Source organism: Astyanax mexicanus, chromosome 1, assembly GCF_023375975.1.
Source record: "Astyanax mexicanus isolate ESR-SI-001 chromosome 1, AstMex3_surface, whole genome shotgun sequence".
In the NCBI taxonomy this organism is placed as follows: domain Eukaryota; kingdom Metazoa; phylum Chordata; class Actinopteri; order Characiformes; family Acestrorhamphidae; genus Astyanax; species Astyanax mexicanus.
Window position 1 is genome coordinate 51490072 of NC_064408.1, and position 24212 is coordinate 51514283.

General features: G+C 37.2%; 1 protein-coding gene across 2 annotated transcripts in view; it reads left to right on the plus strand.

The window, feature by feature from the left end:
• The first annotated feature begins 13209 nt into the window (after nucleotides 1-13209).
• Nucleotides 13210-24212, plus strand: part of hmcn1 (hemicentin 1) — a 160692-nt gene continuing 149689 nt past the window's right edge. For both annotated transcript variants that reach the window (XM_049479752.1, XM_049479753.1), the window contains exon 1: nucleotides 13210-13598. In XM_049479752.1, the coding sequence (XP_049335709.1) occupies nucleotides 13322-13598 (277 nt within the window). In that variant the 5' untranslated portion in view covers nucleotides 13210-13321. The remainder of the gene's footprint in view (nucleotides 13599-24212) is intronic.

Genomic DNA, 24212 nt, shown 5'->3' on the forward strand with positions numbered 1-24212 from the left:
TCAGTGATCACTGCTACAAAATATCTTTCCTGTACAATATCACTATAAAACACTTAGTTACATTTGTTGGTTAATTTAGAAACATTGCTGAGGGTATTAGGGTATCAAATATGTGTGGCTTATTATTATTCTTAGACCACATTCATGGATTCCGTATTGGAATTAATTGCCAAATATATTTTTCTAAGCTAGTGGTTACCAAACAGTTTCAGCTTTGTAAGTGGCATGTAAATTGACTGATGAAGTGTGTTTCAGTGGGAAGCCTCAGAGAGCCTCAGAACCAGGAACCATCACAGAGCACAGCAGAGGAATTGGCCTTGACCCACGCACATGTATAATGTAGTTCATAGCTTGAGAGTGATTTATTTATAGGTCCACTCAGTCATTATCCCCTTCACTATCTACTCTATAAAGAGAAGCATTAATTATTGTGATATAACTGCTCTGGTATTATGACATCTTGCATAAGAGCTCAGGCTTCCAGCTCAAAGAATGTTGTGTTTGATTTGGCATTCAATTTGGCACCAATCCTGCTGGACCATCTTCCACCTCACTCTATCAGCCCTCACACTATTCCAGGTTTTTCCAGGTAGCTCTCGTTCTGTTCTAGTTATTAATTTGAATACTTCTGAAATGGGCAGCATAGTGGCTCAGCAGTTGGGTGTAGGTTTGAGGGTCTCATGGCCTGTGAGGAGATTGCTGAGATTTCCCCATCCCACCTCCCAAAACATACATGGTAGGTATGGTTTTGCATACTTGGCAGTGCAAGTCATGTAAACAGGTGTAAGCATACGTCACGTATACCTAAACTAGTCTGTATCTCTTAAGTAGGGTGAATTAAGTGTACTGGACAATTTTTGAGCTTTCTTGATAGATGAAGTAGTCAAACAATAGATATATTTCTGTAATACAGAACATATTAATTAAGATTTTAGGGTTTCAAAGCTGGGCTCAGAAAAAACAATATTTTTTGTGCCTTCATACAAAAAATATTTTATAGGTAAACTGTCCGATTTGTCACTCTTAATTCACCCTAAATAGAAAGTACACTAAAATCATATTTACTTGTTTCTAGTTCATTAGGCATATATAGAACTTGAATAAACTTATCTAAACAGCTGAACTGCTGTTTGTTTAACATCATTAGAGTTAATTGAACTCCTAAAAACCACATATTAATTCACTAAGGCTTAAAAATACTGTGATCTACCTGCATGACCAACATTACCAAACTCTTTGATTAGCATGACCACAATGGTTAAATGCCATGCCAATGCCAATCAAACTCCATGACCAACATAACCCATGCTAGTCATACTGATAATCTGGACATTTTGGTCAACCAGATGCTGGTCATACTGATTGACCAAAATGATTACAACGCTTTTCCTATGACTAGCATCACAAGGCTACTTGACCAACATTAACAGCATCACCAAGCCAGCTTATCACTAGCTTGCTAATGCTGATCTGGCGGGTCATGCTGATCAAACAGCTTGGTGATGCTGTTAGTAGTTAATAGACATAGTAGAATAATCATGGCTGTAATTAATGTTTAATTATTTTACAAAAGTTGTTAATGACATGATGATTTGGATATTCTCTAACAAAAAGGGTAGAGTTTACATAAGAAAACATTTTATTATTAATATAAAACATTTTAAAAAGCAGCAATGTAAAAAAAACAGCCGCCACATGGCATTAAAGAAATGCTTATGTTTAACAGGGATTTAATATTGTGTCACAGCCTTGCTATGTTTCCCTGTGTTTTCCCCGTTTCCTAGTGTGTTTCTCCAGTAGTTTTCCGTCACGTGTGTGTAATTTGTAGCTCCGCCCCTCGTTACCTGTCTCCCCAGGTGTTCAGTGTTTTATGTTACTATATATAATACTCTTTGGTCCATGTTTTGCCGTCGGTCCTTGCACCTTCCCTTGTTGTCTGTCTTGCCACGTTTACTTTATAGCTTACTCCACGTTTCTTGTATTTACTGCTATTGTTTATTTCTAGTCCGTTATTTGTCACGTTTATTTCCTAGTCATGTTATTTCTTTGTTTTGTACATACTCACATAGTTATCCCTGTATATATCCCTAGCCCTGTTTAGTTATTATCTGTTTTAGGTTACTCCCTGTTTGTTTGTTTTATGTATATATATATATATATACAAATAAACAAATAAGGGAATAATGAGTATATATATATATATATATATATATATATATATATATATATATATATATATATATATATATATATATATACTCATTATTCCCTTATTTGTTTATTTGTTTATTTGTTATTCATTAAAGTCTGTCTTACCCGCATATAAGTCCGCCTCCCGTCTGCTCTGCTTTCCCCGTCTGCTCCCCTTTTTGTTACATATTGACTGCAAAAAAAAGCAGTAAGGTATTATTCTGTTGTGAAAACACTCATGTAAATAAAAACACAATACACATCCGATCAAGTCCGATCAATACAACTAAACACAAAAAATTACAGTATGCATGAAACATTTTGCCAGTTTTTTTCTTTTTCTCTTTTTTAACAGTGATTTTTGTTTTTACAGTAACTTATTGTTAAGTTAGTTACTGTGATTTGCTTTTGGTTCACAGTAAATTATCGTTAAACTACTGCCAGTTAGTTACTGTGATTTTATTTCACAGTGAATTACTTGTCAATTACTGCCAGTTAATTACTGTAAACTTCACAACACATTTTACAGTGTGTGTGCATAATGAATAAAACATGTATAGAATATTTGCATGCTTTATTATTGTGCTATCAAAGATATAAATATGTGGATTGTATTAATGTATTCATGTTTTGTGCTCAGATGACCATGTAAGCCCTCCATAGCTGTCAATTTTAGAAGTGCTGCAGTATTCATAAAAAGGTATTTTTGGAGCCAGTTTTTGACATGTTATAATAAGAAGAATTAAAAGTAAGATTCAGACCGCAATGCTACAGTGGTTTTCATGATTTTCCTTCAATTGTTGTTCAGCATATCATATAGCAGATGAACTATTTGAGAAGAAGAAAATAGTTTATAGGATTCACAGAAAGTGTGCAATAATTATGTAAACAAACTTAGGCAGGTGCCCAAATATTGGGCATCCTTGTTGTTTTATTGATTTGAATACCTTTAGCACTATATATTAGAATACAACATTAGTTTGGTAAGCTTATTGACCCTTGACCTACATACACAGGTGAATCCAATTATGAGAAAGGGTTAAGGTGGCTAATTGCAAGTTTTTCTCCATTTTGCATCTTCTCTGAAGAGTGGCAAAATGGGAGCCTTAAAATATTTTAGCTGTCAGTTTTCAATGTGAGGAACATAGTGACACAGGCACAGTTCTAGTTAAGACCTGAAGTGGCAGAACAAGAAAAATCTATATAATCTCTATAGATAATCAAAGGAGAAGGATGGTGAGAACAGTCATAGTCAACTCACAGACCAGATCCAAACATGTACAACATCAACAGCTGCAGATGGAGTCACTGTGCATTGTTTACTTTTCAGCACAATTTGCACAAGTAGAGGCTGTATGGAAGAGTAATGCAGAAGAAGCCTTTTCTGAGCACACGCCACAAACAGAGTCGCTTCAGGTATTCTAAAGCACATTTGGAGAAGCCAGTTTCATTTTGGAATAAGGTGCTGTGGACTGATGAAACTAAAATTGAGTTATTTGGAGGGCGGTATGCATGGAGGAAAAAGAACACAGCATTCCAAGACAAACAGTACTGCTGCCCACAGTAAAATGTGGTGGTGGTTCATCATGCTTAGGGGCTGTGTGATCAGTGCAGGTACTGGTCATTTTGTTAAAGTTAAGGAGCGCATGGATTCCAGTCAATATCTGGAGATTCTTGAGAACAAAGTTCAAAAATCAGATGTTTAAAAAAAGAAATATCTTCAACCAGAAGCCAGACTCTCATTGGCAGCTTTAGGAAGCAGAGGCTATTATTTCTGCAAAAGGTGGATCTATTAAATACTGATGTCATTTTTCTGTTGTGCCCAAATTTATGCACCTGCCTAATTTTGATTAAAGAATTATTGCACACTTTCTGTAAATCCTATAAACTTAATTTATAAGTTTATCATCTGCTATATGATATATTTAACTGAAATTGCTGATCTGAACTACCAATGATTTTAGAAAATCCTGAAAAATGATCAGGGGTGTCCAAACCCAGTAGCAGCAGTATACAAATGTGCATTGTCCTGTTGGAATAGATGGGGGTACTGGTTGCAAGATCTTTACTTTACATTTACTTGGGCTGCCAAAGTACCTGAATTGAAGACCAAAATTGATCTGGTATCATACAAAATTACACCCAACACTATGACATAATGTCACGCATGCCGCTGAAAGAGCTTCTAACTTTCCCACACTTAGCTCTACATTGCCTAGGATGCACCACACACCAACTTTACACCCAATCCCAATCACATGACACAGCACATGATACTTCCGGGAAGTAGATCACCTGAGTACTAGTTACATGGTACTAAGGGGCTCATTTGCTCTCAGTCAGTGCTGCGTATTGACATTTTCTTTCTTTTTTTTACTCGTACCACTGTCCATGCCTGGTAAAACTATAGTTTGTGTCATCCATCACATGTCTAGAATGCCTGGTGTCATGGCATGGGGTGCAGTTTGTTTGTTGGTATGTATGTAATAGTTTATGTTATTTTTTTTACACACTCAATCGCCTGATAATTGTCTTAGTCATAACAAGGTGTGTGTGTAACAGAAAAATTTGAAGAGAGTGAGAGAGATTGAGAACATGACAGCATAAAATATCAGCTTTATACTAAATGTGTGATGATGCTATTTGACCTCTAATGGTTGCTATTGTGAAGCCGGTATGAGTTGCCTGCTGCTTCCAGGCCTCTGTCCAAGTCTCTCAAACACAAATCAATAAGCCTGTCCAACATAAACAGCTTGCCTTAATGCTGCATCATCAACTTTTATCAGAAAAGACACAAAATCAGCACCTGTGTCAACATAGCCTTAGGGATTTGGAGCAACAACAACAAAAAAACATAGCTGTTTAGATTTGCATGCCTGGAAATGACGTGTAGGAGATACGCTTCAGAGTCCTGTAAACTGCACTATATTGACAAAAGTACTAGGACACCACCACATTCAGTGTTTTGCTTAATGATCACCACCTCGCCTTATTCCCACTACATCCCAAAAGTATTGAATCCACAGCTCAATGCCGGGTGCTTTATACACCTGGAGATGTCTATCTGCTACAGGAAGACTATTCATAAGTAATATGTCCATACAGGGATTTGGCAAACCAGGAGGTTTCATTTAAAGTAGCTGAATACATTCATTAAATATTTGGGCATTCAGTGGATGAATGTGGCTCCTCAGTCCACATGTTAAGGCATGTAAAGGTGAGTTTCTTTCGCTTTGAATTGCAAAGCAGCCAATTCTGTCTTCATTAAAATCAGCATGATGCTGAAGGTTTGCTTCGACATCTCTTCTTCCAAGATATTTTCATACAGTCCAGCTAAAAAATCGTGCAAATACGACCATGATTGAAACTAGGACTAGTTCTGAGCAAGTTAATAAAAAAATGAACACGACAGCAAAGCAACACTGTAGTATTGGTATGAGTATAGTCCTCTAAATAAAGTGCATTTTTTGCATCCTAGTGACTGAGGTCATGTAGTGTAACTCAGCTTGGCCTGTCACTGTAATTATGTTATCCAGTTGTTGTAAAATATGTAGCCATAAATCATTTAAAAAATTGCTGATAATATTGCCCATTGTTTTTATTAACGTAATTGAGTGATTTTTTGAAAGATACAAAACACATGCAAAACTGATGGTCACAAACAGATTAAAGGGCAAAAAAATCAAGTAATTCATTTTTGATAAGTTCAGCACAGCTGTTAACAGAAAGCCATTCCAGGTGACCTCATAAAGCTGACTTATGCCAAAATGTGCAAAACTGTATTCAAAGCAAGATGTGCTTTGTTGAAGAATCTAAAATAAAAAACATTCTTTTTTGTTTAGCATTTTTTTGTGTATTAAATAATTCCATATGTTTTTATTCATAGTTTGGATGTCTTTAGTATTAATCTACAATGCTGAATATTTTTAAATAACTCACTAAATTTAAGGTTTGTGTGTGTGTGTGTGTTTGTGTGTGTGTGTGTAAATACCAATCTGACATTGCATAGAATATGGCATATATTAATTATGCAATGTTGCCCTCTGGTGGTGATTCTTTTACAAAAAAGGCAAAAGTTGCATTCTAATTTCTTTGTTTATCCTGTGTAAAAAAAACAATGCAGTAAAGAATTTTTTTAAAATACATATTTAATGCAAAAAAAAAAGCATTTTGAACTTGTCCTCAACTTCCTGTATTTTGTTACATTGAGCTTTTTCAGGCAAATTGCAAAAGAATACAAAGGAATAATAATAAATGGTCTGGCCCAGGAGTCTTCTTATGAGATACCTGAAGGTGATGGAGAAGTTGCAGACGTGCCAGGAGGAAAGGCAGAAGATGCAGAAACTTGAGGGGAGGATGTAGGGAATTGTGGGAATTGTAATGAAGTTAAAAAAAAATAAAAGTGGTCTTGTGGGGACGTTACAAATAAAGCCTCTCATCTTTTTTTACTTTTGTGTCCTACAGTTCAGTCAGAAAAAGCAAAAATTTAGCTTCTTGGGGCGGTGGTCCGGAGTGTAGCAATAGACCTTTGTTGTTGGTAATTCTACTTTTAGAATTTAGAGAGAGAGAGAGATTTGAATGACAACGACCAACAGCAGCAGCAAAAGATATGAGCAAAGATTTTAAATGTTTTTGTTGATTTTTTGGTTATATATGGCAGTAATTAATGGAATAAACATAATTTAAGTACATCAGGTATATTTAGAACAATTTTTAGATTCATCAAATTTATAAAAGAAGAAGAAACACATCCAGGAAGTTTCAACTATCAACTCTCAGACCCACATCTCAGAAAAGAGATTAGAGTCCACTCTAAACAACAGGAGACCGGATAACAGGCAGAGGAGAGGAGGGGACAAATCTGAGGAGCTGAAAAGGCAAAGAGTGAGATTAAATAGATAAACATAAAACAGAAATGCTGAGAAAACACCCTGAGACACTGCGAGCAGATTACACACTAATCAGTGGAAGAGAAATTATATCTGAGCTGGTATTCTACACAGATCACACTGGAACCCTACTCTTCTAGCTGACAGGAAGAATTTAAAAATGTGTGTAAATAAAACCATGAGGCAGCTTTACCTCGACACCACACCAACATTTACCATCATTTTTTTTTATAAAAAAACATCGAACTACTGACCATATTTACACCCTGCACACCCTAATCAACCAACATTTATTTCAACAAACTAATACTAAGGTTTTTGCATGTTTTATAGATTTTAAAAAGGCATTTGATTCTATTTGACAAGAAGGATTATATTATCAGTACCTCACGAGGCTTTGGTCTGGCAGTGGATGCACTAAAAGAAAAGGCTTGCAGAGCTTTCTATTCCATCAAAACCAAATTCTCCAAGATTGACATCCCGATTAGAATCTGGCTAAAGATATTTGACAGTATAATCCTGCCTATTGCACTAGACGGTAGTGAAGTAAGGTCCACTCAGTCACCATGACTACACTAGATGGGACAAGCATCCCACTGAAGCCCTGCATGCAGAATTCTTCAGAATGATTTTACATGTCCAAAGAAAAACCCCAACAAACAATTCAATGTTTTGACAAAACAAATGAAATTGAACTGAGAGAGAGTATGTGTGAAAGAGAGAGAGAGAGAGAGCGGGTGTATGTGTAAAAGAGAGAGAAAGAAAAAGAGTATAAAATGTGTGAAAGAGAGAGAAAGAGAGTAGGTGTGAAAGAGAGAGGAAGAGTGTAAAAAAAAGTAAACAATCCCCAATAATATACTCAGCTCTCTGTATCTGCTAATATTAGAGTATCACTCTCTCTGTCTCAGCTCTCTCTCTCACACAGCGCGCGCAACTGCGGCGATGACGTCATCATCCTCGCTCTCGCTCTCCCTGGCGCAAAGAATTTTGGAATGCGCGCTTTGCTCGGCGCGCGATGACGTCACGAATCGAGACTATAAATAATCCTGCCCAGACTTCTTTGCAGCTTCAGTGCTAACAAAGCTAAGCTTTAGCTAAATGCCGAAGAAATATAGTAAAAGAACAAGGCTTCGCCTCAGAGCCCTCCGCTCCAGACTCCGCCGGAGGGACGCATGGAATACGGCCGTACAGATACTGCGCCACCGGAGAAGGGCGGAGGAGGCAATGGTGATGGTGGCATGGACACTGCGCCACTGGAGAGACTCATATATACATTTTTGTTTTTATATGTGTGTGTGTGTATGTATATATGTGTACACACGTGTATATGTGTATAGAGACAGAGAGCGTATGCTTAACCGTAAATAAAAGTCAGATTTAAGAATCAATCAATCAATCATAAAATAAAGTTAACAAAGTTAGCAGCAGACGGCCTCACCCCCTCGGTCTCTCCCTCATCAGCCTCTCCCTCAACCAACCTCACTTACATTCAAGTACATTTACCAATGATTACCCATGATCTATCTATCTGCTGCCTCTAACCCTCTCTGTCTGCTGCCTCTTTTATTTTGAAGCCAAGCTATTTGTTTTAGTTTTTCTTTTTATTTGCGTCTTTATTTGCGCTTCACTCAAATGTGTTACAAAGCTTTGGAGATAGCTTAGTACCGCGCTCACACCCTCTGCTCTTAGGAAATGCCTGGTTGCGCTAGCTGCACCGATTGTGCGCCTAAACGGTGTATTATGGAAGCCGCGTGCACAGCGGAGCTGAAGGAGAAAAGGCTCATGCTTCTCCTGCTTCTCGTGCAGAGACTGAAAACAGAATAGAAAATAATTTTACAGCAAAATAAACAGAATTTCCCAGATATAATCAACTAATATAATTTTATAAAACATAATCAAAGGGTTATCATATCATACTTTAATGAAAGGATTAGTGTAAAGTTATTATAATTGGAGAAAGGACTAGTGTAACTTTGATTAGATAAAGAAACAAAAAAACATGAAACTGAGTTTATTTTGTCTGTAATTAATTTAAAGTATTAAAAAAATAAGGTTAAGAAATCTCTCTTTACATGTTTTCAGTGTTTCATTACAGTATTGTTGGAAATGAGAGATCATTAAAAAGGTTTACTCTCTACTCCACTTAATACTTTCAGATCAGTAAAAGGAATCAAACCCAAATTGTATTCAGTAAAATACTGCTTTTAAAATGCTTAAAAAGTTGCAAATGTGGAAAGTGGCAAATTTTCTTTTTGATTATTAGTATTTTATATTTTAAAAGTTGCAGATTTACTTACATTTTTCTAAATAATTTGTTAGAATTTGTAGTAACGTTTATTATCAAACATGAAACCTGTTTATGTAACGCTTGAATGTAAATCTTCAAGAGGCGTGTAATATCAGGCAGAAAATGTACAAAATGCTGGCCTCTTAAAAGGAGTTATGTTTAAAGATATTGTGGTATCATTTTGAACATATATTTAAGATTTTCAGATTATTTTGTAAACTTTTATGAAATGCTGGACCGCATTTAATCTTATCACAATTATTACTAACATTTACTTCCACTAGATGGCGACAGACAAATTCTGCTGAAAGCGCTGAACTCTGGAGCCGGTGTTTCTGTGTAGATGGTATGTGGTTCAACAAAACCAGATTGATTCTTTTAAATAAGGAAACTTACGTGACACTTACGAGTGGTGGCTTCTATTAGTTAGTCATTTTTACCCATTCACTCATATTGAATGGGAAAAAGGTGGGAGAAACCCAAGAAAAATGTGAAGCCCTTCCCCTTCACAGATCCCGACTGTACTAAAACAGTCTATAGAGGCAGAGTTTGATATCAAAAGTACTTTTATTCACAATCATCAAAACACAACATTAAATAAAAACAATGAATCTCTTCAATGAATTGGTTGACAATGACATTTTTTGGGCTCTAGCACATGCACACCAGTTTTGGATGAAATGAAGCAAACCAAACTAAGGATCCACAAACCCCACAACCTAGCAACACCTCTCTGCACACCACACCAAACAAACAATAGTTGGAGGACTAGCTTGGATCCCTTCTTTGGTAACTTCAAAAATAAAATGTTCAACAAAAAACACACTAGATAACAAATACCCACATGTGTGGTAGAGTATTAATTGGGAAAAAAAAACACCACACACACACACAAACAAACCAGGTTATTGAAACCAATGAAGGAGGCGGCAGGGACCACAAAATCCAAAACAAATAACAATAACAAACTACTACAATAAAGTATGCCCAGAATCATAGCCAGAAACAATGACAAAAAAATAAAGTATCAAAAAAAAGAATTTACAATGAAACTGCAGAAAACTAAATCAGTAAAGGAAACAATACAGAAAACTATTTAAAAAAAATAAGACACAACACGATAAAGGACCATCAAAAACACAGTAGAAAACCATCAACAAAACAGTAGAGAACCGTCAAGAAAACAGTGGCCAATATTCTCAACTTTCAGCCATGCACACGTCCAGCCAAGACACACAATTATTCAACATTTATTTACTTATATTCATTTGCTCAACCAACTTTAAAATATTACATACCCTTGCAGTCTTGAGACATCCTCTAAACACATGGAGAGAAAAGGGAAAATCAGGAGCACCCCAGCCTTCTTGTGAACTTGGACAATGAATACTAAAAAAAACAGTTAAAAATATACATAATATATAACTTTACTACAACCCAAAACAATACAGACCTTAAGGTACTTGGAGTGTTGTAAAATAGCTATTCAATTTTACAACGGTGTACAGCCACTGCAATACCAAACATACCTCTTTCCAATGTATGATGCGAGTCGAGTGAAACAGCAGCACCTGCCCAAAACAGTTCTCTGCTCCTCTCCCACATGCACACCAACAGCAGCTAAATCATTAAAAACTGCACTATCCAGCAGCACCTACACAACACAACCACTTCATAAGATCAGCCAGATATCACAGATAAGTGTAAAGCTGCTACAAAATACTAAAATTCGAAATATTACCTTCTCGTTCTGCTGCTGCCCAAGCACGTAATGGAGACCAGATACTCTCCCCACTAACGAGCACACCTGCAGCTTCCCGCTTCACCGTCCTTTTATTCTTAAGGGGGCAGGTTGCCCATTAGCCCTCAACCCTCCCAGGCCAGGTCCTAGTGCCCACCTTCTAAACTTATTTTATGTGATGTAAATCAGATTTCGCATGAGGCCTGACAGTGGATGCTAAGTGGATGGGTAATTCCACTTCCAATATTTTGCAGGCATTTATCAGTTCACAGCATTGTGTGTGTTGCAGGAATACGTAGTACTGGACAGCACAGTGTATGGCAATGATTTAATTAATTTAATTTATCATCTTAAACTGAAACAAATGCTTTGTATTTAGTCACGCCTGCTGTGTCTGTTAGCATCTCAGCTCTTACTGTGCTCAGCCTCGCTATTAACATTGTGGCTAACACGTCCCAATACTGCTAAGCCAGCTGCTAACGTAATGTTCGTAGCAAAGCCGCCAATCTTCTGTCACATTTAGTACATGCACTTTTATAATGCGTGCAGTTTATTTTGCACTGCTCCTCACACTGCTCTTTACACACTAGCGTCTCCAGACCCGTCCCAAATCACCCCTTGCTCTCTCCTCTTTTTTTGGTGGCATCAACAAAACCTGTAGGGTGAGAAACCTAGAGGGCAGGTGGTTTTATACAGGTATGTTTTTTACGGCCCCCTGCTCCCTAGCGTGATGTTTATTAGAAGGCTGAAATGTAACGTTTGAAATTAAACTGGAATCACAGACTAATAACTGGACCGGTACGATGTTCTATAAGAGAAGGTAAAGGTTTTATGGGTTTTAGATTTTGTGGAAGAATTGTACAATCACATGGTTTATCATTCTATAACTGCAGTTTTTTATCAAGAATTTGTCAAATTTTGTAATGAGCTTGAACAAACATTTTTTTTATTACTGTGCTGTACAATCTTCTACAATAATTTACGTTATTGTAGATTTAATGATATTTAATGTTCTTGTAGTATTTCCACAATTCTTAAAGGATATTATTAATCATGTAGTCTCCTCAATTATATTCCTTTCAGTCATTTTCTTTTAAGTGAGCAACAGTAAAAGTACATTATAATTAACTATAATTGGATAATCGAGAATTTAAATAAATTGCATTGTTACATAAAATGCTTTGCGGATCTAGAATCACTGGGAAAACATCTCTAGGTCATGCCCATAGTGAAATCTAGCAATTAATGTTTTCATGTTGTTAGAGTTTCTCACTTTATTTTCTGTTTAAAGCAGTGCGTTGCTTTTTTTCCCAGTGGTTGAGATATGTAATAAGATAGCAACAATCAACACTGCTGAATTCCATTTGTAATTTGTCCATATTTAAAGCATTAAAACAACATTGATCTCTGATGTCAGAATTTATTTATTAGTGCACATACATTTTAGGTTGATTAAACATTGATTCAACTTTAGGATTGTATATGCATGGTTTGTATGTCTTGTTTGTTTTCTATACTAATAGAATTTGTACTGTGTTTCTACAGTGTATAATAAAATATTTTTAAAGTAAATAAATGAATGAATGAATAACATTGCTTATTATAAAGTAATAAAGCACTGATAGTTTATTTATTGTCCACTGTTTACATTTTTACAATTAGCATTACTAAACCATTGTGTAACTGCACTACCTCCATTACACACACTAAAAACTTTACGTTTATACTTTATTTTATTATTTTATTTGTTTTTTTATCTGTATCATATTGTCTTATCTATCAGTATAAGATTTATTGTTTCAAGCATTGTTACAACAAATAAATAATCTAATCCAATCATCTACCAAACGCCTTGTCTATTAAATTTCTTCATTTTTTTGTGCAATGTTCATATTGGTCAGGATATTCAATAACCTTCTCAAAAATTTGTTTAAAAACCCAACCTGTAACCTACAGTCGCTTACTCTCTCAACACACCTTTCCACACAAGACAGCACATGTCCTCCAACCCCCCCCCCCCCCACTCAGCCACCCACCCAAAAGCTGTTCTCCAATCAGATCGCAGCTTTGCTCAAGCCCCATCACTGTGTGTCCTGCCGCGAGCAGCTGATCCCACAAAGCGGAGTTCCTCCAGAGTCTCCAGAGCCCCTGTCCGGCTGTCCGCTCCGCTCCGAGCCCCAGCTCTCTCCCTCTCTCTCACCCGATGCCTGGGTCATGTCCGGGCTGCTGAACAGGAGGATGGGCCCGGGACGCGGCTCTCCGCTGCTGCTGCTGGAGCTGCTGCTCCTCGGGGTTTTGTCCGGAGCTCAGGAGGAGATCCAGCCCGTGCCGCAGGGCGCCTCCACCCTCGCCTTCGTCTTCGATGTGACCGGCTCCATGTACGACGACCTGGTGCAGGTGATCGAGGGAGCCTCCAAGATCCTGGAGACCTCCCTGAGCAGACCCAAGAGACCCCTGCACAACTTCGCTCTGGTGCCCTTCCACGACCCAGGTAAAGCCCGGCTCAGACCATATGCTCTTCTCTCTGTGCTGTTTTTCCAACCCTGGACTTTAAAAGAGCAGCAATATAGCAGCAAAAACAGCTCCTGTACTACAGCTTCCAGGGTTACCCTGATATTTACAGTAGAGTTCACACACAAAAGCCTGCAGAGAAACACTCAGCAACATGGTTGCTGTCCAATGAAAAACAAGTATCTCCAGTTTTCACAGTTTTTAGTTTACTACATAATTTAAACACAAAAAATGGTCCCCAAAACCGTGTCAAAGTCTTTTGATGAATAAACCAATTGAAGTTCTCAAACATGACCTGACTTACATTGTAAAGTTGCTGTTTTGGAGATGCATGTTTTTCATTGGACAGCAACCATATACTGAATACTCTAACACTGTAAGCTTTAGTACAGAACTGTATGGTTGTTAATTAAAATCTGTTGGATTGAATTTGCCTATTCACTGCATTTCTCTTATCAAAATCCTCAAAAATAAAAATAGCTGCGTTTGGATGGTCTAAGCTGATAAAAAAAACATGCTCTGTGCTGGTAAACAAGCAGGTTAACAGTTCTCCATCTGTGTAGTGTATGTTGCTTTTGCCTATGATGGGTCAGGCTCGTCACCCAGCATGGTCTTGTTGGTCATGCTGATCAGCTAGTTTGGTAGAGCTGGAAAATAATTTCATATCAACATAGATTGAGGTATATAATGTTTCAGAAACTTAACAGGGTGCAACACATGAATTGGTCAATTCATTTGTCAGACTTTTGTAAGTACAGACACCCTTCCTTGCAGTTTTTTTGCAATTATATTGTATTTTTTGTAATTATATTGTATCAACTGAAATGAAGTATTATATTGAGATTTTCATCTTTGGCCATACTGGCCGGTTCTAAAGCTTGGTCAGCTTGATCACACTTGTAGACCAGCTTACCAACCACATCAATCGAGTTGACCAGCTTAGGCTGGCCATGCTGTTTCTTCTTCTTTTAGCCTGTTCATTCAACTGAACTCATTTACACAGTATACAAACCCTTAGACTTCTCTGTTTACACTTGTCTTATTTTCTGCAAGTCAACTTGGAGAAATCAAAAATCTTACAGCAACTTGAACCAAAGTCCTGAGTAGTGACTGAGCACTCAATCATGAATACATACCTACATTAGCCTAAATTAAAAGTTAAGTTAATAAAACTGTTCCTAAATAAACATTATAGACCTAAGTTTTTTTTCACTTTTGACAAAGTAATTTGAAGAGGGAATAATTCACATGTCAACAGAACTGTATGGGCACCCACTTAAATTTACTGCATGTTTTAAATAGGAATTGTGTTGCCAATAATTCAAAAGTCAATATTTAAAATGTACCACCACAAATACATTGGACATATATAACCTGTAAAAAAACTGTAAAAAAAAAAACTCTAGAAGATGTAGTAATAGTAATTTTTGATAGTAAAAGAAGTATGTACACTGTAGACATTGTCACTGCTGTTATCTATCATCACCACAGTAAAGAACTGACAATGTTTACATCTTAACTGAGTTATGCAAATCACCACAAGGTGTGAATACAGCGCTGGGGGTTTTGCTGTGCTGTGCTGACCAGTGGGGTGTCCGTGCATGTTAACAAACACACACCTGAATGCCAGAAACGTGACAAATCCGGCAGTTTGGTGAGACAGTGCTTGTACTTAGGCAGTTTACAGAGGGGCATTAAAGACACAGAAATGACTAAAAGTGCTAGAGCTTCTCTCTACAGCAGCAGCCAGATGTTCCGTTGTGAAATCAGTGTCATTATCTTTTCTACTTTACAAACACATTTCAGTCTGTTGAAGTGAGCTTCAGAATGAGTCTTTGTTATGCTACCAAATAATTCAGTGTCTGCTGTCTTCTTTTTTTTTTTCTTTACTCTAGAACGCTAACGCCGGGTGATTTTCACCCACACAGTTTTTTCATGTGATTTTCATTGTGTTGCTGCTGTCGGAGTTGCATGGGACTTTGGGGAGCTTCAGGGCTCATTGATGTCATTAATGTTATGGTTGATTCCCTCCTCTCATCTATACTTTTTTTGTTCAATTTTTATTCGACGTTATCGATGGAGAGTAATTTGCCTGATGTTAGTGTGTGTTTAAATCAATTTCTTTAATTCTGGTGCACATGCTATACAGTAAGAGTGTCATCTTTAATCATGCACAAGCCCAGAAATACTGGTAAAAAACATGGCAAGAATATTGGCATCCTGTCCCCCCACACTTTCCCATTCACACATTTGTGGTCTTCATAATCATTGTGACACTTTTAATAAATCCAAAAATATACCATGTGTGCACTTGAACTAGGGTGACCATATTTGCTTATGTATTCTGAAGCTGAAAATATATTGGACTTCATGAGACAGGCCATAAAGACTTGCTCATACTAGCCAATCTTTGGGAGACTAGAAATTCGAAAACTAGAAAACTGGAATCCTATAAAAAGAACACCAGATTTATTCTGGTTGTGCATGCCTAATGAAGGTCTCCAGGTCAAAGGTTAGCACGTGGACTATGAAACAAGAATGAGACTGAATACGAGTTGAACATGACCTGACAAGGGGGAAAAAAACAGCCTTCCAGTCTTACTCCCCATAGAAAAGGTTGAAGCAAAGGTGGCCTAAACATGACACGAGTAAAACAAACCTTGTTTCAGTGCAGCACTGCACACATGCTTGTTCCTGAACTTCAGCGTGACCTACAGTCTCTTAACACTAAATAGGTTTTCCATCCGTCCCTTGGAATTTCTTTTAAGATGCACACTGGTGTCTGGTGATCATTTCAATCCACCATCCACTGTAACTAAACCAGGAGATTTGCAGCACAAAAGAAAAAAAGGGGGAGGAGAAACACTTAAAGCAGTTTTCCAGATGTTCCGTTGTTGTAGGCCTACCAGAAACACCCTGTCAAATTTTTATGCTGTCTTATGAATGGGACTGGTCAGTTGTGGCAGAACAGGAAACACCACCAGAGAAAACAATCCTTTTGGCAGAGAGATTGTATGGTTCAAATAAATATATGGTTTGTTTTATTTGGCAGTGTAATGTGAATAAAGTGACATGCCATGTTTTATGACATGGTATTAACTGTTTAAATACATATGGTTGCTGTCTTACAGAAACTTTGTATCTCCAAAATAAGTAAGCTTTTAATGGATGTCAGTGCTAAATATTTAATCAATACAATAAAAATTTAATGAGATAAGATAAGGAGGGGGTTTACTTTAGCCTGTTAATGTAGGCATGTTGCATGTATTGCATTTGTGCAACACATTGCTTAGGATAAAGACTGAACCGATCTGAACATTTTCAAGGAAAAAATGCAGGTAATGTGGAGTTTCAAATGTAAACAGTGTTTGTTCAATATCCACATAAGTGGCCCATTTAACAATTGTGTAGAGTCACCTATTATTACAGGCTCTGTAATTAATCTGAATTGATCAGATTTAATCATATTCATCATCAATGATGAGTCAGGAACAGACCTTAATTCAGGAACAGATTTTTGTAAATACTGTATATCTCTTACAACTCTAAGTCAATTTTTATAGCTGCACCCTTATTTACCTTAAAATGACAAAACAATTAAAAAAGACGCTCAAACATTATTAAAGAGGAATTAACGGGTCTTAAAGAGTAGCTATAATCTTTATGCCAATTTTTACAATAATATCTGAATTATGTTGCTCTGTAATAATAACATTTACCTGCCCAGCTCTGCTTAAAAAGGAGTTGCAAATATTAAGACAATTTAGATATTTGACCATATTTTGATCAAAAGTTGACTTAGAAAAATGAAAAAAGGAAAAATGAAAAAAAAAAAAAATGAAATGAATTGATGACAATGTTCTTTATTATTTTTGTCAATACAGCCATAGGTTTTTGTATACATCTATTGATTTATATTATCTCCCCTGAGGCTTCTTTCCAAAATGGTGGATTAGCCATGCTAAATGTTTTCCAAGCTGAGTTAATGGCTGAAGTGCATGGCACTATGCTGGTTAAATTAGTAGGCTATGTGGTTTAATATGATATGTGGATTTTGTCTATAGCTGGTTCACTCGAATCTTTAGTTATTGATCTCAGAGCAACGGAATGGAGCTAGTGGCTCAATGCTAACAGGAGTAGGATTAAGTGTGTTAGCCTGGATGCTAACTGATTTCCAAAAATTAAATAATCACTGCTTTTTGATATCAGAATGATGTTACTGTGCTGCTTAGATATGGTTCTGTGTATATGATGTTTGATGTATGTTACTCGTGTCTTCAGCTATGAAGGTCAGAAGAACAGCATTGCTGTTCTGACCAATCTTTGGCTCTCTACTTAATAAGAGCTGGTCTGTTCACCCCAGTTTATTTGTTGTGTAAATAATGAGTTAAAATTACGTGTTAATATAGTAGCCCTAATTTTTAAATGTGATGCTAGCTACCTGGGAGGCTGTATGCTAGCAGGTTTCCTCCAAGACACATGGACAACTATATTTTTTTCTCAAACCTCCTTTAATAAAACATCATCAGACAGCTGAACATGCTTGCAGGAGAACACTTAATCTTAATAGGGACTAAAGACAAAAAGCCATGTATGCAGGTTTATCTTGGACAACCAGTCACAACAGGATTGAAGTGCAGTCTTTTGGAATATGCATAATTCAGATTGGAGGGTTTAAGCTCTCTTGTGTGGAATTAAAGCCTTCACAACTTTTTACAAATATTCTAAAGTTGATTTTGAAGACTCCACTCTACCATTAGAATCTTTTTTTATCTGCTGATGCAGAAGCCATTGTAGCTGCTACACAGACATGTGTCTATTCTCTTCATTCCTTGTCCCATGCAGTGATGAGGAAGCGAGACCTGTTTGTTTTGGCTGGCTCTGAATCAGAGGGCTTATTGTATTTGCTCAGCAAACAGGCTCATGGCAGGAGGACTGGGAGTTCTCTTTGGAGGCATGGGACTTCTGGCCTGGACGGATCTTCCTCTGATGAATGATTAGGACCACGTTGGAAGAAGTAATCATATCAGCCTGTGTTTTCCAATCAGAGTTCTTGAGGAACGCTACCCTGCTTGACTTTGAATTTGACCCGAATACACCTGGTTTAGTTGAAGACGGTCATGATGAGTTAAACAAAAACTGATCCGGCAGGAAAAACTCAGAGCTGGGATAAAATGAGAAACACTTATCTACATGAGCCAAAGTAAAAGAGGGTTTTCAAAAGGGGGAATTGATGAGAAGTTTGACCTGGGAGAGGAAATAGAGTGTGGACTTAGGGGTGTAGAATCGAGGTTAATAGGTGGATAGAGGCCAGATGTCCTGAAGAGGTTTTAAAATCTTGCTTGCCCACAGTGTGTGGCCAGAGGGTTAGTGTTACTGTGCGCTCTCTCTCTCTCTCTCTCTCTCTCTCTCTCTCACACTCTTTCTCTCCATCCTTGGCCTGTAAACCCAACCCCCTGTGAAGTATAGTCCCTCTTCCTGCGTGTTTGCTTATGCGTACATACGAGCAGCATTTAACTATGTTAAGGGGGGGGGGGGCAAGATGTTCAGGGTGCAGTGCTGAAGGACAGTGGGAGTCTAGATCTCTTTCTGGTTAACACATGCATGCAAAGACTTGTGGACGCACACAAACCTAGGAAATGAACTCACGCTTGTTCCCAATGTTTCCTTTCTGGTGATAACATTACAGAGGGAACCTCTTCTACAGCAAATTCTGTTTAAATCAGATGTTTGATTACCTGAAAATGCTTGACTCCCTTCTTATAGCCTTCTAATGTTTAATTTTTCAATAGGAATGGACTAAAACTGAAATGCAACTAAATTAAACATTTAGCCAAAGTTCAAATATTAAATACCAAACATTCTTAATTAAGTTTGCCATTTTTCTTTACCATAAATGTAATACATTTAACACATTTAACAATGTCCTTGCATCCTTGCCAACAAAGCACAATATTAGTTCAGTTATTCATTGTTCAGTATAAATTATTATTATAAGTCTTATTAATTATTTGTCTTATTCTTCACTAATTGACATTTTTGTCTGAATAATTTTGGTTGCAGAATATTTGGTGATTTTTCAGAGTTTAGACAGCTGCTCAGAGAAGCTGGGGACTGTAATCTAATCCTTTTTCCACACAAGTTATGACTTCCAAACAAGATGAGACTTTTGTTGCATTGAGATTCCTTCCATTTTTCACTCTAAAATAAAAAAATAATGTCACCATTCATTCCAAGTCTTGGAAATCACTTAATCTCCTACTCAGTTTTTTTTTCTTCAAATTTGCATGCCCTGGTAAAAGTGACCAAAACCAGACCCACCATTTCTGGCTGAGAGATTGGCCTGCACATCCTGTCGGGTGCCGGCTGAGCTCACGTGTCACACCTTGGCCCAGTGACGAGAGGAAAATGGTTTGTTGTGCTTTGGAAGTTAGTGATAGATAGAGCTCTGTTCCAAAGCAAACACTCCACACATCTTGTGTTGATGTTATTGTGAGGGAAAATATCCATTGCTCTAGGCATGCATATCTGGAGTCAGTATAATGGATGGCCACTAATTTAGTAAGTGCGAGCCTGGAGTTTTCTTGGTACTGAAACAATACATATTCAGTACTGTGCTAAAGCCTTACACACCTAAACACTAATGTTTAAAGTTTTAAAAAAGACTTATTTGGGCATTATGTATACAGTAGGCCTTATTGTTGAAAGAATGGCTGTTTCTTTACAGCTTGAAGAATAAAACAGAATCACTCTTGTTGTTAAATCTGTTAAATTGTTAAATCTGATCAGATTTAAGAATTTGATACTGAACATAATTATAAATTGAAACCTTTGGGTGATATTCTGACTTTATCCCAGGTCATGTCACATCTAGGACATTTCAGATCATGCTGTAGATGAATAGCCAAAGCCTTCTCCCTAGGCATCCAGTAGAGTCTGGAGGTAGGGGGGTGGAATAGGGAAATGATGAGATGCTGGGATCTGAAAGCAGCAGCAGAGAGAGTGTGTATCTTATATTATTATGTGTGCCATCACACTGCTACTGGTAGAACTTTAACTAAAGCTTTATTATTTTGGCTTCAGATTTCTCTCTGATGCCTCCAGCTATTGCATAGATGACTTTGAATGCACTAAAAGCTATTGAATGACAGCCACAATGAACACTTCCCACAATGTCCTTATTAGTCATTTCATGGATGGAATGAAAATAGTCTGGTCACATCACATGTGTTGGAATGTGTCTATGTCCCGTATCATTTATTAAAATGAAATTGTTAGCATGTAGATTCAGAGTTTATTATTATAACAATTTTAATAAAAAGCAGAACACAACAGATACATTTTCCTTTATGTCTAACTCTCAAAAAAAATATTTACATGGATTTCAGATTTTTTTCAATAGATAATTTTCTACTGAGCGTGTCAAATATATTTGAGGCCCCATCCACACATCTGTATATATATTTTAAAAGCTTTTTTCCTGCACCTTTATTCTTGATTGTTTTTCCCAGAGTAAATATATATTTAAGAGTTCCATGTTCCAATTTTAACATGCTCAACAACAACATAATGAAGTGACTGCATTTACCCTTTCGTTACACTGACAGAATGTACTACACTTTTATTTTAAGCTTCAAAAACTAGCAGTGTAAAAAAGCTGTGGACTGTGAAAGGTGTTTTTGTTAGAAAAATTAAATATTTTCAACTTTCCACTGTATTACACAGCTCTATTTTGGCCATAACACTTTTTCAGGAAATTGTTCTTATATCTTGTGCAAAGTTTGTGGTCTATGCTTGGCTGCCATGCTTATGGTAGCATAGATGCAGAGAAAAACATGTAGAATCTGTTTATTTTGAGCTTTAAATAAAAACACAGTATGTACAGTAACTAACAGTCTGTGGTGGCTGGTCATCAGAATGGCATGTTCTTCATTGCTCTGTGGCTTCGATTAGAGTAGCAGTCCCCCTGACATTTTTTGGTGGAAAATTCTTGTCCTATCTTTTCTCATCTAACCTTCTCTGTCCCCTGCTGTAGAGATGTTCTGGCTTCCCAACCTGCCTCAACAGCATTGCTCCCTGTAGTTTCTTCTTAGGAAAAAGCTAATGGAAAAGAAAGAAAAATGGGAGGTCTGGGAGCATGGCTGCGTTTAACGTTGTCACGTCTAAAGCAGCTTCTTTTGTTAAAGGTCACTTTGACCTCTTTCGACTTAAGTGGCAGCAGTCATCTTTGAATCCCCCCGCCCAACCTAGATTACAAGGGTGGTGGAATCGGCAGAAGCAGGGTCCATAATGATGCCATTAGGCAGGAATTCCTGGAGTGGGAGGCTTTTTTCTAGCAGGGTTTAACTGGAGTTGGGAGTGTGTTTAAGTACAGTATAATTCTCCCGTCTCATCTCTGTAATGACGGACAGGGAATATCATAATGGCCCCTAATTTGAGAGCAGTGCGTGTGCTGATGTCAGCGCCTCAGGTATTGCACAAGCAGCCGGCTCTAAACGCCTTTGTTTTTTTGGCTTAGTTATTACTTTGTCTCTTCGTCACATTTCAGACACTACTTGTTCTTTCTACAATGCCTACATTTCTCATGACGCAAGAATGGGGGTGTTATCACCACTAGTCTTTGTGTTTTGTGTCTGGAACTGCTAAAAAACCCAGAAGTCTAGAGCAGTCTTTATCTGTAAAATCAACAGGCTCTAGGATTTGCTCTCGATGGATGCTGCATGTTTAGCTGCCGATTGCACTGGATGTGCGCCAAGTCTTGTTTTGATTGGATAATAGGATATTGCCTGACCTTTTGTGACCGCTGGAGAGTTGCAAGGCTGTATGATACCAGAGGTCAGGGTCAGTGAGAGAAGCATTAACAGAAGGTCCTTTTTAAACCAGAAAGAACAAAGATGAAAGGATAGTCGATTAATCCGTGCATGGGGTGAAATTTGAGAATAAAAAGTAAAGAAAAACAAACAGCGTTCTAATTATCCACCCACAGCATAGACAGGATGGGAATAAAGGCTGGAAAAGATTAAGATGGCTCCTCATATACAAACAATAACTCCTGATAAAAAAAAAACTTAATTAAATCATGCACAGTGGTCTCACACAACTGGATTGTGTTTATTCAACTTTAAAATGTTTTTTCTGGAACTACATGAAACCATTGTATGATATAAGGCAAATACATTTTTCCAGTCCAACTCCAAGTAGTAATGTTCACCAGCGGACAAAGTCACTTTCATTCATTGCATACTTATTTGAGTCCTGGATTGTGCTACTTGCTATCAGCAGTCAGAGTCTGAGAGAGTGGGTAGGTGGCACTCTATCTCCCCACATCACTACCTGAATGATGTTGATCAGCACAGGAATATATCCTATATATATGAGCTGGGTCGCTGCACTTTCCTTCGAATGCACTGGTTTCCAGTAATGCTGGGTTGGTACTGGAGAAGGTTTGTGTTCATGTTTACCTTTCTAATGTTAGAGGCATTACTAGTGATATAGGGACATTTATATTAACTGGGATAAAATGAAGTAGTATTCCAAGTTTGGGAGAAAATTGGGTAAATTAAAAAATAATAAATCTGAACATAATGTATATTGATTAGTATACACTGACCACAAGAAAGTAGTTTAATTTGTACTATACAACTAAACTTAAATAATTTTTTTGAATGTGATTATTATAGACTTTTAATAATGTATGTATTAATGTATTAATGCTTATTATATAAAAAAAATGTTAGCATAATTTTGCTAGGAAAGCTAGCTACAGATGTACAGGTAGTACATACTTAACACTGAACAGCTTTAATGCTCCTACATTTGATGTAATGTGGCCTTGGTGGAATTTGACATATGGCCCACTGACATTTCACTCTAAGAATAGGACCTTTTTAAAACTGGAAAACTGGAAACTGGCCCTTAATTAGATTCTGCTTAACAACATTTATTTCACTGTCAGTAGTGATGATTTATGAACATTTCTAAAGCTTTTAACAGGCACAGATGACCTGACAGGCCACCGCAGAGAAGAATGAGCTGATTGCCGTGCCTGTGAAACCAATCCGTGGTTGAGGAGCTTTTAAGGTTTGGAGGTGAAAGTGTTCATTAGAGTTTGCAGTTCGTAGGTTTCTGAAATAGACGCTTGACTGGAAATGCATGATGAGGAATAAGATGCTGGAAAGAAAGCTCAGCGTTGGATGAGATACTGATGCCTCCCATTTGCCAATCTGTGTTAGAGCTATTTAAGAGGACTTTAGTTCATTATGTGCTAAATATGTTGGTTTTGGAGTAATACTGGACATCTTGCCATTTCCATCACAAGACAAACCACCTTCACTGCCATGTTTATATGTTTCCTGGAGACTGATTAAAACTTAAATAACAATCAATGCTCTGTTACTAGGTATGGTGTGTTTTATCCATAGTTTTACCTGGAAAACAGGCTCATACAGACATTTTGTGGAATTTAAAATACTCTAAAAGTTGACTGTGTAGTTCTTAAAGGTATAGTGTAGTGGGAAACTATATGAAGCATTGGCGTGAAAAAGTATTTACAGTTTTTTTTTTTTACAGTTTTTTGCATTTTTTTTAATACATT